The sequence below is a fragment of the Melanerpes formicivorus genome, unplaced genomic scaffold, assembly GCF_026170545.1.
Source record: "Melanerpes formicivorus ecotype bairdi unplaced genomic scaffold, bMelFor1.0.p_v2 SCAF_16, whole genome shotgun sequence".
NCBI lineage: Eukaryota > Metazoa > Chordata > Aves > Piciformes > Picidae > Melanerpes > Melanerpes formicivorus.
Window position 1 is genome coordinate 6,860,126 of NW_027142368.1, and position 16,320 is coordinate 6,876,445.

Genomic DNA, 16,320 nt, shown 5'->3' on the forward strand with positions numbered 1-16,320 from the left:
ATATGAGGCACAGCTAATGTGTTTTCCTTTGTTTACTTAAGTCTTTCTTACTCCATTTTTTCCCCCTGGCTCTTCTCAGTAATAAAAGTTATTAGTCTGCAGTAGTATTTCTCACAAGAGAAAGAATTTTCTCTGATAATATCAGACAAAATTCTGCAACTGATACAGCTCTACTATGCTATATCTTACAACTGTGCTTGAATGATGCTTTCAGAACTGGGTTAGCTTATTCTGGCTGAGAAGCTGAATATCTGACATAGACACATAGTGCCACCCTGCTTTCATGCAGCATTATGGGGGTTTACAACAATGTAAATATTCTAGGATACCTCATCAGTAAGCCACAAAGCCTGGCTAAGAAGGATAAAAGGACAAAAATCACTGCAATGTGTTGGGACCTGGCCCATGCCTATCAGGCTCTTCTCATTACTGTTCAGAGTGCTCAGGGGCAAGAGAAGGTCTCTGGACCTACAGGCAGGGCAACTGCACGGGAGAATAAGCCTGTGTCACTATCAGCTGCCCCTGTCAGCAGTCTGTTTCTAGAAGGCTATGAAAGGTTCTCAAGAAGTGCACTCTGAACATTACAGCAAAGGCAGCAGCATAGTTCTCATCAAGTAGTTCATGGGCACTTTGTGGGAAAGTGTCTTGCTGATAAGTGATGTTTGGTTCTTTGACAGTGCCTAAGCATAAATCTGTCACTCTTAAAAGTTTCTGTTGCAAGCTGTGGAACTCAAGACACTCCCACTGTCTGAAGCTGGAAGTGTCTCATCTTTAGCAAACTTTCTTTGGTTCTTCCAAGGGATCTAGGTTAGAGGGATGACATACAATTTCAACTGTTGTCTTGTTGCTTTATTATCTTTCCATCTGGAGACTTTCCTTAAATGGCACACACCATTCCAAATAAAAATGCCATACTACCCATTATGGTACATAGGCATGAAGGTATAGCCACAAGTTATTAACAAGTGTCACAAACATAATTGCTAACATTTATGATAAACAGTATTATGGACTCTCTAAGGGACATTGTAAATTGACTGAGTTTTTTGAACTGCAGTGGATGGAATGTAGCAAAATGGAAGGTCTCTTGTCTTATTTTGAGAGAGAAATGCTTTCATTTCTCTCTCAGGTGTTTGACTCTTGTGGCTTGCCTTAGACTAACCTTTTGGTGTACATGCAGCACAGTATAATGGCTGATCTGAAAAAGGTATAGGTTATTCTTAGACTTTCCTTTCTTCCAGATGCTGTTCATAACCTTTACTAGCACGAGGTGGTACAGTCAAACCCATGGTATAGGCATCAAACTCATGATGCTGAGGGTGAATCTTCTGACTTATGTAAGGATATCTTCCTTTAAGTAATGGAGGGGGAAATAGGAATTACTGTTAGGGAAGATTTTCCAGATAAAAGAATTTTCACCAGATATTTATATTTTGTTTTAAGGACTACAAAAATACAGATAGTTTTGTCTTTACTTAGTTTCAGACTATATGCTGTTAGCTTTCACAAGTGACTGCCACTTTCACTGAAGCAGCAAGGAGCAACAGCCAATAGAAAATCCTGTGGTTGATTTATTAATTGCCTTCTGATGAAAGGCAAGCATTGCAGATCCAGAAATCACATTCCAGCCTTCGCCTCCTCAAGTACCCTGAGTGAATGCGTGTGTTTTCAGATAGGTGTATACCTGAGGTAGCACTAACATGCTGTTAGTTAACAGATTATATTATTATATCTGTTAACAGGTTATATTTGTATTGCATCCATAGTCAGATGCTGAAATAAAATTGTTTGCTCTGTAGGCTACTCATCATTGCACAATAGCAACTACTGCGATTTGTAACATCACTTCTGCTGGCCCAAAAAAGTAATGAAAGAGACGAAAATTCCATACTCTTCTAAATACTATCAACTTCAAAATAGGCTGGAAAAAGCCTGTAGTGTATGTTTTCTTGTATTGAAATATACTACAATTTGTGTTCCTGGTAGTTTGTGGGGAAAGTGACTGGTTGAGCTGTGCTGCCTATATTTGTTCTCAGCCTCTGAACTTCAACAAAAGGCAATAGATGAAGCATGTTCCTAGTCTTCCCCATTAATGTTGTATTATAGTTGCCACAGACATCTTACTTAATTATCAGTGGAACTGAAGGTGATTCATGTGACAATTAAAAAAAAGTTTATAATATAATTTGTCTTCTGAAAGAGGTGAGTGACTTGTTGAAAAGCCTTGCAAGTCACCACTCTCACTGACTGACAGATTTCTTTTCCCAGCTTCTCACTCCTCCACCAATATGAGGTCCATAGTATTAGAGACAAATTCCTGTTTAACAGCTTGCTGATCAACTTCAGAAGTTGACATTTTTTATTTTAAAATTAGTTGTGTTGCATGTTCTTTGAGCTGAAAGTGAAACAGCACATATGAGGAGAACATAAACTGGCCTATATTCAGTTTTATTATCTTGTATGTGTACTTCTTTTAAGGGGCTTTCTTTTACAGCCGATGAAGGTTGAGCTAGAAGTTCTGCTACTGAAACTTCTGATCAGAATGCTGTGCAGTGGTTTTTGTTCTGTTCTGACAATAATCTGCATTCTGAATTGTTTCCTTGTAAAATAGCATGCAAGAAAATGTGTTATTCCATGCTTACAGGTCTCTGAGAAGGCTGTTGATAGTTAAGGTAGCTACCTGGGTCGATCAAACATTTCTTCCCTTTCTTGACAGACCCTTTTATAGTTCTGCTAATTATCCCCATTTCCAGTTAAAGCATTTGAGTCATATTACTATGATTTTTGTACAATTTTTAAGATTTTTTTTTTTTCATATATGCTGGAGGAATATTTAATCCTTTTTCTTGGAAAAAAGATTCTAATGCCTGGATTGTATAAAGCGATATTTAAACTTTCCAGCAGCTACTAGAAGTATATCCAGATTAAAATGAAGAGCATATTCTAGAGAGAGATTTGGAAACTAAAGATGAAGAAGCTGCTGAAATATCTATTTTTTATATATATTTTTTCCCTCCCCTAGAACCAGGAAAAATAATAGATTTGGAATTGTTTCAGGAAATTATGTTAATATGTCATGCAATCTGGTGGGCATTAAACTATATTGAAAATGTCTGTGGAGGCTATAGTACAGGTACTTCAGAAAACTGCTTTGCTGCTCCTTTAGGCAAAGCATTTGTGGTATACAGTTGACTTTTCTTCTGCAGTGACACTACCATCAAAATAGTTTCAGCTGCTTTGTGTATCTTTCTTTCTGGTTTGCTATCGTGTTATTACACACTTTTTCACGTTTTATGCAATTTTTTCCCTTCTGTTGTTACAATTAACATATTTAGCTTATAATTTGTGGAGATCAGGTAATGAATTTTTGATCTTGAAGGCTACTCTTCTGAAATAACATCTTTGTGAAAAATCTTGGTGATTCAGCCTTTTGTCTGTGTGGTTGCACAAGTCCAGTGTTGTGAGCTCTTAAACCCAGTTGTCTTTAGTGACTCCAGTGCTACAGGTACTATAATCAGTTGCCACTGATACATGTGATATCTAGCTATACTTGCCCAGTTTCCTTTTAGTACTGACTTTCCAGCTACAGAATGCACTCCAACCATCCACAGATGCCCTTGGTTCATATTACATCGTTTTATCTTGTCTTGATGCGTGCCACAAAGATTTCTCAAGTCTGAAACAACTGCCTTGTGTCAATCAGCCACTTTTATTTAGCAGATCATTTTCTGTCTACTGTACTTATCTGAGCACTCTCGGTCTGACCTGTGGTTGATGGTGTTTTTTTCTGTTTGCCTGGGTAGGATTCACTAGGTTTTACATGAGTATTAAGTATTGGAATTCTAGCAAAGGATATTTCAGTCTCAGTGCAGCAGACATGATTGGAACCTACACATTTGGTAAATGTGAGTGTAATAAAATTACATGATTTGATGTTGAACTAATTGTTAATTAGTGATTGTATAAAATGTTGAGCTCTGTTTCGTGTTTGTGATCAGTTTGATTTGTAAAGATGTATTGGCAGTAATTTAACTCACTGTGCATGTTAGGCTTGGAGGGGGGAGTGATTACACAAAGGGTAACAGTTATATTTCTTAAATCTATCCTAGGAATATAGCAAATGACAGTGGGAGAAAGGGTGCAGAATCTGCTTAACTAGGTGATCTTCATCAATAGGTTTTGTTATTAAGAGAATCTTTTCCTGCCTGGCAGTGTGCTGCTGTTCCCTGAATACTTGATGTTCGAGGTGCAGTAAAGTCTCCCCTACCATTGTGTGTGAGCCAGAGACATACTGGGGAAGGCCTGTGGGCTCTCCATTGAGAAAACTCATTTAATGGTATGTAATTGAGTTTTAACTCTAATGGAATCATAGCCACCAAGGCTAAAGATTTTGAGTTCTGAAGTACAGTGAAAGATTTTGTTCTCTAAATGGAGTAACACCCTAAGCAGAAGGGCTGGCAGTATGACAGTGGGTGCATAGCTGAGGCCAAAGGATTATCCAGACAGACATACAGTTGTTTACTTGTATTCTTTGTTTTCAATGTAGTACTTTAGGACCATACAGACCAATGACCAACTTTTAATACAAAGAGCCTAAATTAAACTGAAAATCCATGGTTTATAAACACAGTGTGGGGCTTGGGGGAAGAGATTATTTCTTAATAAGCAGAAGGCATAATAAAATAAAAGATGGACAGAGATGCTAGGACACTGACATTCTGAAAAACTAGAACTAGTCAGGAGAAGGAGGAGGACTGGTCACCATTCCTTTAAAGGCATTACGTACTTACAGGTCCCTACAAGTGCCACTGTAAAACTTAAGTTGTCTGAAATTGTGTGTAAGCTATGCACTCACATGCATTTTTAGAGCTGTTTCTGTGAGGTCTTGAATCTTAATTGTACCCACTATAAACTGGTCAAAAGCTAGTAAGAAAAATATATTCCAATTAAAGCTAATCTATTCCTCTTTGGACAGTGAATGTTGGTTAGAGACTGTGGAGTGAGGTTTGGTACATTCTGTTCTTCAGTGTTCTTGTTAACCTCTAAAACAGGGGAAAAAGACTGAGCTTAGTGAATTTACATGTGATTCTAGATAGGGAACTTGCAGCCATGGTAAAGGACACGATTAAAACATAGGAGCCTGATGCATAGGAAAACAGAATAAATAATAGCATGCAATTGAGTATAGACTACTGCAAGGTTATACATTTAAGCAGAAACAATAACTAAACACAGGATGAAAACAGAGCGCCAGCTAAATAAGAGCATTAAAAAGGGATCTGGAAGTTATGGGTCCTGGGCTGAAAATATATCAGTGTTACTGTATGGCTTATATGAAAAGAAATATGGCCCAAGGGTCTGTTAAAAGGTTTTTTCCACTCTAGCCTTTTTCAGCTGGAGTCCTTTGTCTCCTCTGAGGCACTTCATTTCAAAAGACGTCAAGGAACAATTTGTGAAGAGGAGCCAAAAGAAAGCAACAAAAGGGATCTTGAAAAATTAACCTGTGAGGAAGAGAGAAAAACTTCTGTTTGTTTAATCCAAAGAGTCACTTTTTAATCAGAGATCTACAGATAGTCTTCAAATATGTAAATATTTTCTGAAGCAAAGGGAAGGACCTTTTTATTAGCCATGGTGGTGTGATAGGAACCAGTAGTTTGAAGCTGAAGAGATAATGATTCAGGTTAGACATTAAGAAAAATGTGCCAATGATGGGTAGCTAAGAAGTAGATTGGCTGGGGAGGCTTGTGTAATCCATTTCTCGAGGGCTTTAGGAGGCAAGACAAGAATATGGCAAATAATTAAAGGTATCTAAAGGTTCAGATACCTTTCATTCCTGCTTGTTCGTGTCTTTGTGATTGGATTCCATTCCAAATTATCAGACAAGTGCTCAGTTTGTCTCAGCTCATAAAGGTGCCATACTTGTATCTAGTTCAGTACTTTATGGCTTGAAAAGTGTCTTTTGGATAAATATTGTTACTTCTTGATTGTGTTAATTGGCACCATGTTTGTTTTCAACATCTCTTACATTTGGGCCTGTAGACCTCACTGGAAATGAAGAAGCCATGAATATATTTAATATTTTTAAAAATCCTATTCACAACGGTTCAGTTGAAAAAGACTGTTGGGGAAGAGAATTATAATTGGTGCCATTGTACAAGTAACTATAAATGTGCAATCAGCTGCAGATTAGTGTAGCTGAATGGAACTCAGTGGAGGTGGGAAGTTGTGTTAGCTCAAAAGCCAGCCAGAGGGTTTTATTCCCTGCCAGAAATGCATTGCCTGCAACTGAGCTGGGAAATGAACCACTAAGGCTCATGTTACTTTTGATGCTTTAAGCAAGCAGCTCCATTCCCACAGTTGCACAATGTTTTAGTATGCAGGATGAAGCCATGGGACTCTTCTAAACTTTTTAGAATAAATCTGTAGTTGTGATTTTGTTTGCTTTTGGTGGTTTGGTTTTTTGTTTGTTTGTTGTGGTGGGGTTTTTTTTAATTGTGGCATTTCTCTCTGGAGTATTAAAATTCATAGGAAATAAGACATAGTGGTTAGGAAGAGGGTGTGATTTAGAAGGTCTTGCTCCTTGGAGCCATTTAGAAATTTGTAAGTGATTACATAGCTGTAACTTGAAATTTGAAGTAATTTTTAAATTGCTAACAAAAAAAAAAGCATACTTTTCTTTCAGTAATTTTCAGGAATAATATAATATATATGGCAATTTTTGCCATTTAAACCTAAGCACCAAGATTCCTTGACTTTTGCAAAAGACTGTTGAGCCTAGGTATTTATAGTATCATAGTATCATTCAGGGTTGGAAGGGACCACAAGGATCATCTAGTTCCAACCCCCCTGCCATGGGCAGGGACACTCCACACTAGATCAGGCTGGCCAGAGCCTCATCCAGCCTGCTCTTAAACACCTCCAGAGACGGGGCCTCGACCACCTCCCTGGACAACCCATTCCAGGGTTTCACCACTCTCATGGTGAAGAACCTCCTCCTCACATCTAGCCTGAATCTCCCCACCTCCAGCTTCATTCCATTCCCCCTAGTCCTTTCACTACCTGAGATCCTGAGAAGTCCTTCCCCAGCCTTCCTGTAGGCCCCCTTCAGATACTGGAAGGCCACAATTAGGTCACCTCAGAGCCTTCTCTTCTGCCGACTGAACAGCCCCAACTCCTTCAGTCTGTCCTCATAGGAGAGGTGCTCCAACCCTCTGATCATCCTTGTGGCCCTTCTCTGGATACGTTCCAGCACCTCCAGATCCCTCTTGTAATAGGGGCTCCAGAACTGGACACAGTACTCCAGGTGGAGTCTCAGCAGGGCTGAGTAGAGGGGGAGGATCACCTCCCTCAACCTGACCTGAATTATTTGTATCTTGATAAGATGGTATTTCCCAACTGGGGGGGGGGGGGGGGGGGAATCAACTCTATTCCTATAACATTCCTGAATACTGGAAATGAGAAAATATTCAAAATCCATTTTTAAAAAAAAAGTACATTGAAAAAATCTACTGTATATGAAATAACCAATTTTGGTCCATAGAAACATTTTGCATGGTTTTTGGCATTATAATAACCACTCAATATGTGTTTTTTATATATATGCACACTCTTGCTTGAAATTTTAATATTAAATATAAAAATTCTCATCTACTTTCCCCCCCCAGTCACAGGTGAATCATCACACATCTAATAATGAAACTTATCAAGAAAGATTGGCACGCTTAGAAGGTGATAAAGAGTCACTCATTCTGCAGGTATGTCCTAAAGAGAACTTTCTCTATGTAGTTAATGGTAAATAAAAACGAAATTGACAGTTTTTGCTGTGAAATGTTACCAGGTCACTAAATGTGACCAAAAATCAATCTGATTGATGTCATGGTGGGGTAGCTTGGTGAAAGAATGGGGAGAGAAGAATGTCAAAGAAAGTTATGGAGTCCTAAGAGAGTGCTGTAGTTGTGGTTCTTGTACTAGCTTTGCTAGGTTGCAGCAGGTGAGTTTTTCTAGGTTCTGTGTGCCACCATTTTTAATGAACTGGAAGACTAGTAGGTAGATAGAACTGGTAATTTTCCTGCTTTTATACTGTAGTGAAGTTGCTTTGTATCAGCAAGAGGCTTAAGGGGGAAGGAAAGAGATAAGAAGAAAATTCAGTAGTAAAACGCACACCTGTGCTCTTCCAGATTTTCCATTTCTTGGTTTGCCAAGGCTTTTTCAAACAGATCCTTGGACCCATGCAAGTTTTTCTCCTGCAGCAAACACATGTTGTACAACTTAAAATACAAAGCCAATTATTTTTTCTGGATCTTTTCATTGCTAAACTTGCCTTTTCATATCCTTTCTCTTTATGCTTGCAAAAGCATATTACAAGCACGTATATTTATATCAAACAAACCCAAACCGTACCGGGTATGTGTTCTACCTACTTTCAGTTACGTGTTTTATCTTGCATGTTCTGTTCACACTTGTGTTTACTGAGCAGAATTCTCACTGCTGTTGTTAAACAAACAGTGAATGGTTTGAGAAACATAAGCTCAGGCTTGATTGGATTTTTTCATTTCATTACCGAATTCGGGGTGGGGGGGAGGGGGGGGGGAGAAAAACCTGAATGAAAAATGAACTTTTGGTTGGAGTTTCAAGTGTTTCAAGTCCTTTTTGTTTTGTTTTGTGATAGGGAATCAAGTCAAAGAGGACAACTTCACAACTGTTATTAATTGAGACACAATTTATTAGTCGAGTAACTATAACATCTTGATTCTTTTAATGATAGCAAGCAACATTTCACACAGTAAATTCACTACTCACACTGAGCAACTCATAAGTGGGGTAACCATCCAAAGGCAAACCAGCTGTTTCCTCAGAAGCATAGGGTTGTACTCATGCACCTGTGGCTTTGTTCCTGAAGGTCTCTTTTATTTCATCAGACATACAGTCCTAAAATCTTTGTCTGCTTATAGCAGCCATTGTCTTCTTGGATGTGGTTCATGCTGTGCAGCCTATTGTTGGTCATGTGTGCTGGAGGGCTTGTACAGATTTGGCAGAATCCTGGTGTTGAAAGCATACCCACTTTTGTGGACTTAACAGAACTGCTCATCTCTTATGCTTGTAAATTCATATCCAGGCTGCTGCTCAGTACTTACTTCTCCTGTCTTCATCCTGCTGATTTTTAGTAATTATTTCTTCATCCACACAAATAGGTACTTATAGAATGCAGCCAGCCAAACTTGGAATTACATGGTTTGGAGACCTACCTACAGTTTTTCTTTCTTTTCTTTTTTTCTTTCCTTTTTTTATAGTAAAAACAGAAGTTGTCTTTCTCTTGCTTTCTACTCCCACCAGGACTCCATCTATTAAAGAGGCTTAGGCAATATTTATGCATCTTCCTGTCCCACTGTCTGGTGTTGCAACAGAACTCCAAAAACCTCAGGCAAATAAGACAGATGAAAACTTCAGTCTGGTGGAATAACATCAACAACAACAAAATAAAGGTGGTGAGATGGAGCTGAGGTTAGAACCTGGTTTACACTGGTTCTGCATATTCCGTCTAGGCAGATAAATATGAAGAACACAGGCAAGTCCCATGCTGAGGTTACACTTGCCTGAGGGAGTCTGCTGGTACAAACCTGACTCCTGGGTGTGACCATTGGTAGGAAGGATGAGAAAGTGATGGGAAACAGAACACCTCTATAGCTCATGTTGAATTGTGACTGTGGCCTGTAGCTGTAATTTGCAGGAAATGTGAGGCTCGGAGTACTCCAATCTTGAGTCAGACTTTCTGCAGAAGCAGCAATACAAGGCACCTTGTAGTGGGCACAGGTATAGCTAGCTGCCTCTGTCTACTAAGGCTGAGTCAAACAGTGCACCCTGAAACCTGATCCTTCTGTTCAGTCTGTGGTGGAGGCCGAAACTGCTGCAGCATTTGGAATACCTTGTTACAGCTAGGTGCCCATGTGTAGGAGCTTAGGTAATTCTTTAGGTGGTTGGTTGGCCTCTTTTCACTATATTTTTTTAAAAGCATTATAAGCATTATGCCATTTGATTTTTAGGTAATTGTTCAATATACCTCAGTTTTATAGGTATTTATAGAAAATATAATGTCTGTGGGCTCATTCTTGCAGCTGTCGCACTACTCAGGCGAGATGGACTTGCCAGCATAGCATATGCTGGGGTTATGCAGCCTGCTGAATCCCTGAAGAGTCTGGCAGATGTGATCACGAGCAGTGGGGAAAATATTAGCTCAAAGTGGCTAATGTGCCTCTCAGCCTAGATACTGGAACATCTAACACATACTTCCAAAGCTGCTAAGGTTTTACTAAATTCCTTTGCAAGTCACATTTAACATCTAGCCCAACCCTTTATGTAGAATATATTTTTTTTTTTCCTTCTTGCACCAGACTGGAGGAGAGGATTTAGTTTTTCTTCTTGCTTTCTGACCTCACAGGGGCTCTTTTTGTGTGCCATCACTCATTTAGTGATGCAAAACAAAGTAGGCGAGCAACACACTTCCTTGCAGTGATTACTCCCCCTACCCTAGCTTGAGTGTGCATCCCTGCCATCTGCCTCCACCCGTTCCTTCGTATCATCTCTCATCCTGCATTCGTCTGGGCTCTACCCTACAGCCAGCTACTTTAAAAATGGGGGGGAGAAAAAAAGGTCCCTTCTTCTCTCTGTTCCTTTCCCAGGTATGCTTGTCTTTGTTTGCAGATAAAACAGATCGTTTGGTCACCTTCTCTGCAGCTTCCCTGAGGTGGATTCAGTTGTTCATTTGTGGGGTTGGTTGTTGGGTTTGGTTTTGTGTGGGGCTTTTTGTTTGTTGTGGCTTTATGTTTTTAAATAGGGGCTACAGGCTTGGACGTGAGAGCCTAAATAAGTTTTTGTTAACACATTTGATTCAAACAAGTTTAAACAGTTTAAAATTTTTGTTTGCTATAACACTTTTCTAGTATAATCAAGTGAAAATGAATATGCAGATCGGTGTGCTGCTTAAGATAGGGATTAACCCTGGGGTTTTTTCAACATCTTTCTAATGTTATCCTGAGCTTTGCAAGTTTTGAGTTCTTATTACACACTCAGTGGTCTGTACCACAATTCCAGCAATGCTTTTCCAGTATTGCTGCTTGTCTCTTTTTCTGGGATTCGTTGTGTGTATCTTACTTCTTTCTGCTTTCATGTTTTGGCTTGCAAAGCCTGGGAATTTTTCTTGGAATAGAACTCTGCTGCTGCTAAAACTTGCCTTTACTCATTGCATTCTTTATAACTTCAGAACACTTTATTGATAGGTAAGCTCTTTTTTTGTTCTTGTAAGAAGTGAAGTAATTGGTTGGGTTTCAAATGAACATTTTCATTGTTTATCCATTCTAGGAAATGGCAAGCCATGATTCAAACCCACATAAAATATTTTCAGAATCCTAGGTGCTTGGTTAGTGCTTTCTAATTTTTTTTTTTTTCAGGCTTTTGCATGAACTGACTCAGGTGACCGTAGGTAGTCTTCCATCTCTTCTATAAATGCTGTTTCTTTTTATATGTATGTATATATATATATATTTATATGTATATGTATATGTATATGTATATATATATAGTAAAACAACATAGTTGAGGGGAGGGAAGGGGTGCCAGAGGGCGGGGTTGAAGGAAAGTACAGGTAAGACTGAAAAAAACTGTCTATCTTGACAGAGCAGGTTGCTGCAGTGCACAAGCATATTACATCACTGAGGACTTAAAAAGAGACCTTGCTATTAAAATGTGCATTTGGATGTTAATTGTATAAGGTAATTGAAACTTATTTACAGTCCCTTCAGTAGCACGGTGCTTCTGCTCTCAAATTACAGGTGAGCGTTCTTACAGACCAAGTGGAAGCTCAAGGAGAGAAAATCCGGGACTTAGAAATCTGTCTTGAGGGGCATCAGTTGAAACTGAATGCTACGGAAGAAATGCTTCAACAGGTAAAAATCCGGATTGGAAAGCTTCTTGCATAACTTTCTCCAACAGAGAGGTAAACATACGTGGTCAGCTTGTTTGCATGCATGAGTGCCTTGGGCTACAAGATAAAACAGGAAAAAAAACCAGCTGCTTTTATTGTTCTCATGCTCTCATGCTGCTTTGCACTTTTTTTTTTTTTTTTTTCCAATAGATGTTTCTTTGTTTTCCTGGTGCAGAAATGTTTTACTGGCTGGTTGCATAATACTGAATGTGGCAGCATGTAAAATGAAACTGTTGTGTCTTATTTGTCCTGTACTGACAAACTAAATTTGGACATGGCTGAGTAACTGGTTGGACAGGTTAAATGGATCTAATATATGTAGAAATTATAGAATTAAGAAGTTTTATTTAAATGGCTCCTGGTTTTGTGTGGCTTTGAAGCTCAGTAGGTAGTAGGTTGAAAATTACTGAATCAAGCTTGATTCTATAATCCTTTTTGCCTAATTTAAGAGCTTTCCTGTTATTTTTGAAAGAAAATAAATATATAAGGACATATTTTTCTTTATTTCCATCAACAGTTTCAGGCTACGTGACTTAACTTTGGTTCTTTCATCTCGCATGTTAAGGGAGCAGAACAACTGATAAATGAAATACCTCACATTTCATGTGTTACTGCAGAGTTGGCAGATCTGTTGATGCAAAAGAACTCTCCTGGTGCAACTTTCTGTTATTATGGATAGAAGTAATGTATGAGTAATACAGTACATAGATATCAAAAATCAATTTGAAACTAAATAACCTTCAAAATCACACCAGAAATTTGCAGGGTAGATATTGTTCTTGATGATCTTAGTTCCTCTCACCATTCAAAATGCTGTGCTTTACATGTGTGTTTTAGTCTTTGTGTGTCTTTCTATGAACTATTCATAGCTTTAAGTTGTTGTTGTGCAAATCTATATAAATGTATTTCACCATGATCAGTATCCATGCACATATGTATGTAAACAGCAGCACTTTCTAGAAGATAAACTTTTACAAACTTCTCTGAAAACAAAACTTGGTCTTACAACATTTTTGCAGCCTGAAATATTCCCAGCTGAGAAAAGTTTTATTCTCTTACTTAAATGAGAGGATGTTTTTAAATACACAGATTGTGAGTGCATTTTAGTTTTCCTGTGAAATCTGAAATTAAATTCAGTGGTTCAAACTAAATTCAGAACTAATACTAGTTATGGTATGAAAATCTGTTTTCAAACTTCAAGAAGGCATTCACAATATACTGTAGAAGCTTCATGTTTCAAAACTATAGATAGTTGTTCTGTGACTTCTGCTAAAGCTACTTATTGTTTCTCTGACTTAAAATACTGGGAAACCCAAGTTAGATCTTCCAAAATCTCAGCAGTCAGACAAATGATACATTGATGGCTCAGCGGAAGGTTTTACTTGCCTATAATTTATTTTGAAGGTTCTTTCCTCAGTTCATCTTGTTGAAAATATTAACTTCTATAGGCAATGAATTGAGATTTGGAGAAAAGGCGACGAGCTGATAATGTGATGATTGGAATGTTCATGTAAGATACATGGCCAATAGGCCTTCTTGCAGTTAGTTTGTCAAAAGTAGAGTGAATACCTAGCGTCAGGTGGACTGATGGATCAGTCAAGTTTGGGGGAGAGTTGGCTTCAGGTGCTTTCAGCCAGCAGTTGCCAGTGCTCTGTATAAGGGTTCATGATGATGCAAAGAGATGAAAGGTGCTAGTGCTGGCATTGATTTTTATTTTTTTAATTGTTTGTTTTTTTCCTTATAGATAAAATGAATAGATCTTTTAAGACAGTTTTGGTTTTCTTTCTTTACAGTAAACTAGTTTATTTCTAATGAGAAATAAATAAAAAAATCCTCTTAACTCATTGTACTTACAGAAATATTTCTTGATTTTTTTCAGAAAGACTTTTATAATATTCCTGTGTTTCTGCTTGCTTATTTCCAATATATTGAACTGCACTGATTTATTCCTTTGTGAACTTAAGTCAAGTGCCTCTTCTAAATAGAAAATGGAATGGTAAAGGTTGTTGCTCTAGCTTGACAACACATTTCACATATATTAGCAGAACTAAGCTAACTGCAGTATGGATAAGCATATTTTTTACTTATCTGGGAAACTTGAGCCCAGCATAAATCTAGTCTTTTTAATTTTGGTAATTGTAAGAAAAGTAACTCTTAATTAATTCTGTGCCTAAAATGCTTCAATAAACCCAAAAATTATATCTTTGAAAATAATTTAATGACAATATCTGGTAGTTTCACAACAGAGAGGGTATGCGGTGCTAACCTGCAAAATAGCTTTTGCTGAAGCTGTGCTAGCAGAGACTTGTACATTTTGGGTGGGGTTATTGGCTAAAATCCTTCTCGCTTATGATTTATGTGCAGTTGTTTTGAACCCTGCAACAAAATGATGATTGGAACACTTCTGAAATACCAGCTAAAATAACCTTTTGGTCAATTATGTAAAATGGTTCCTCAGCATTTAGAGTGGATATCTTGTGTGGAATAGTAGCAACAGAAACTGCTGCTGCTTTGCAGAAAATTATGGTTCTTCAGGCCAAGGTGAAGGGTGCAATATCCCGTAGTCAGATATGAACTTTCAAGAAGTGAGTTCAGCCAGTTTAAAGGTTACTGCTTCAAAAAGAAGGGCCCCATTCTCCTTTCATTCTTCTCCCCATTTCTCACCATGTACTTCTGGAATCTGTTTTACTGTTTCTTATGCTCATCAGACTTCTTTTCCTCAATCACTGAGAGAAATCTGATTTGGGGTTTAAGAAGAAGGTGATTTTTTTCTGCTGGTTTAGTGAGTTGAAACAACTCACAGAAAGGTCAAGGCATGGTGTAAGGGCAATGTTGAGATGTGCATTTGACCCAGTTGTTTATGAAGCTATAGCCAAAGAAAATATGGCTCAAAAGCATTCGAGAAACAAGAGAATCCTGTGTCACAGATGCAGAGATGTCCTGGTGTACAGTTACAGCTAAATCATGTATGTTTTCATGAGATGTGATGCTTACGGTGTCAAGCTCAACATTTTGCCTTTGTCAGGATGCTTGTTGCACTACAGAAGCTAATCAAGATAAAGCATTTTTCACCTTGAAGGTGTTTGCAGTTTTTTTCTTTAAAATAGAGCAGGTCTCTCAAAAACTCAGGGCAAAGTTAAGTGATTCCTGCTTGGGCCAAGAAACACTCATCCATGGTCATCCTTCACAGGTTGATCTCATTGAATTGCTTTCAGTGGTACCTCTGTCTTGATATCGAAAGGGAAGGGGGGGGGGGGGGGAAGAAACCAACCCCCCCCACACCCCCATTCCCAAAAATAACCAAACAAAACTTCAAAAAGAAAAAAAAAATCCAGAATTTTCCTGTGAAACAATTTGTGCTGTAACAGTCCATTTCCAGCATATCATCTGTTTTGAAATGTGAAATTACAACTGATTTTAGAGAACAATGGGGGGGGGGGGGGGTGTCTTGTTCTAAGTTTAGTTTATGGCATTTCTAAATTATTTTCTTCAGTCAATTTTAAGAAGGAATATTATTTTTTTTAAGAGAAGAGCAGGTCTTGAACATCCATTATGTTAGCCCTGGGGGAACTGCTATCAAAGAAAATGTAGTTTTTGTTCTATAAAGTAGCTAAATTGTCCCATAACAAAAAGTATCAGCCATGCAGAATGCAAACACATTGGTTCTATGAAATCTACAATGTCTGGACAATTAGCTTAACTCAGTTTGATTTTTCATTGGGTTTTTTTTTAACATAAAGGCTTCATTTCCTCAGTTTTAAAGTGCATTTGTTGTAATTATCATGAGTAAGAATAGTTAGTTATCGTTTTGTTATTTCAGTGCTGCATTTGATTTATTTATCAGGTACTAGTTCCCAAAAACCAAGAGACTGAAGAATGCAGGGAGGAGCTGTAGGAGAGCAGGAACTAGAATCCAGTGCAGTTTAGTGTGTACCTGTTCTGGTTTTGCAGTTGTTTTGTAGCCAGAATCCTATCTTCCTTGCAGAGCAGAAATCTGGCATGTATCTGTTTGCTTCTCAGGAACTTCGCTGGCCAGCAAGGATCATTCCTTCAACTTTCAATTGCCCGAGCTATCTGATCTTAGATGAATTTCAGCAATTGTTTATAGTAGGTAGCAACTACTTGCTAGCAGCTGGCTTAGTGCTTCAGATTTTGAAGTGTGCCCTGTGCTGCTCTGATTGAGGCATAAGGTTTTCAGAGTGTGCTCTCAAATTCTGCAGCTAATCTATACAGGTGAGAATTACACTGCTTTGATATTTTACAGTTAAGATAGGCACAAATGTGCTCATCAGGCATTTGCAAAGGCTGTTCAAATTGGCATTTGGATGGTAAGATCTGTCCTT

General features: G+C 38.2%; 1 protein-coding gene across 17 annotated transcripts in view; it reads left to right on the top strand.

Annotated features, from left to right (window-relative positions):
* The window catches only part of PPFIBP2 (PPFIA binding protein 2), an 88,274-nt gene that overhangs the window by 40,359 nt on the left and 31,595 nt on the right, over window positions 1-16,320 (top strand). For 12 of the 17 annotated variants that reach the window (XM_068147901.1, XM_068147907.1, XM_068147908.1 and 9 more), the window contains 2 exons: window positions 7,665-7,754; window positions 11,826-11,939. In XM_068147901.1, the coding sequence (XP_068004002.1) occupies window positions 7,665-7,754; window positions 11,826-11,939 (204 nt within the window). Of the gene's footprint in view, window positions 1-3,798; window positions 3,906-4,212; window positions 4,337-7,664; window positions 7,755-10,613; window positions 10,677-11,825; window positions 11,940-16,320 lie in introns of those variants that run through there. The other 5 variants (XM_068147915.1, XM_068147916.1, XM_068147917.1 and 2 more) reach the window with 4 other exon arrangements.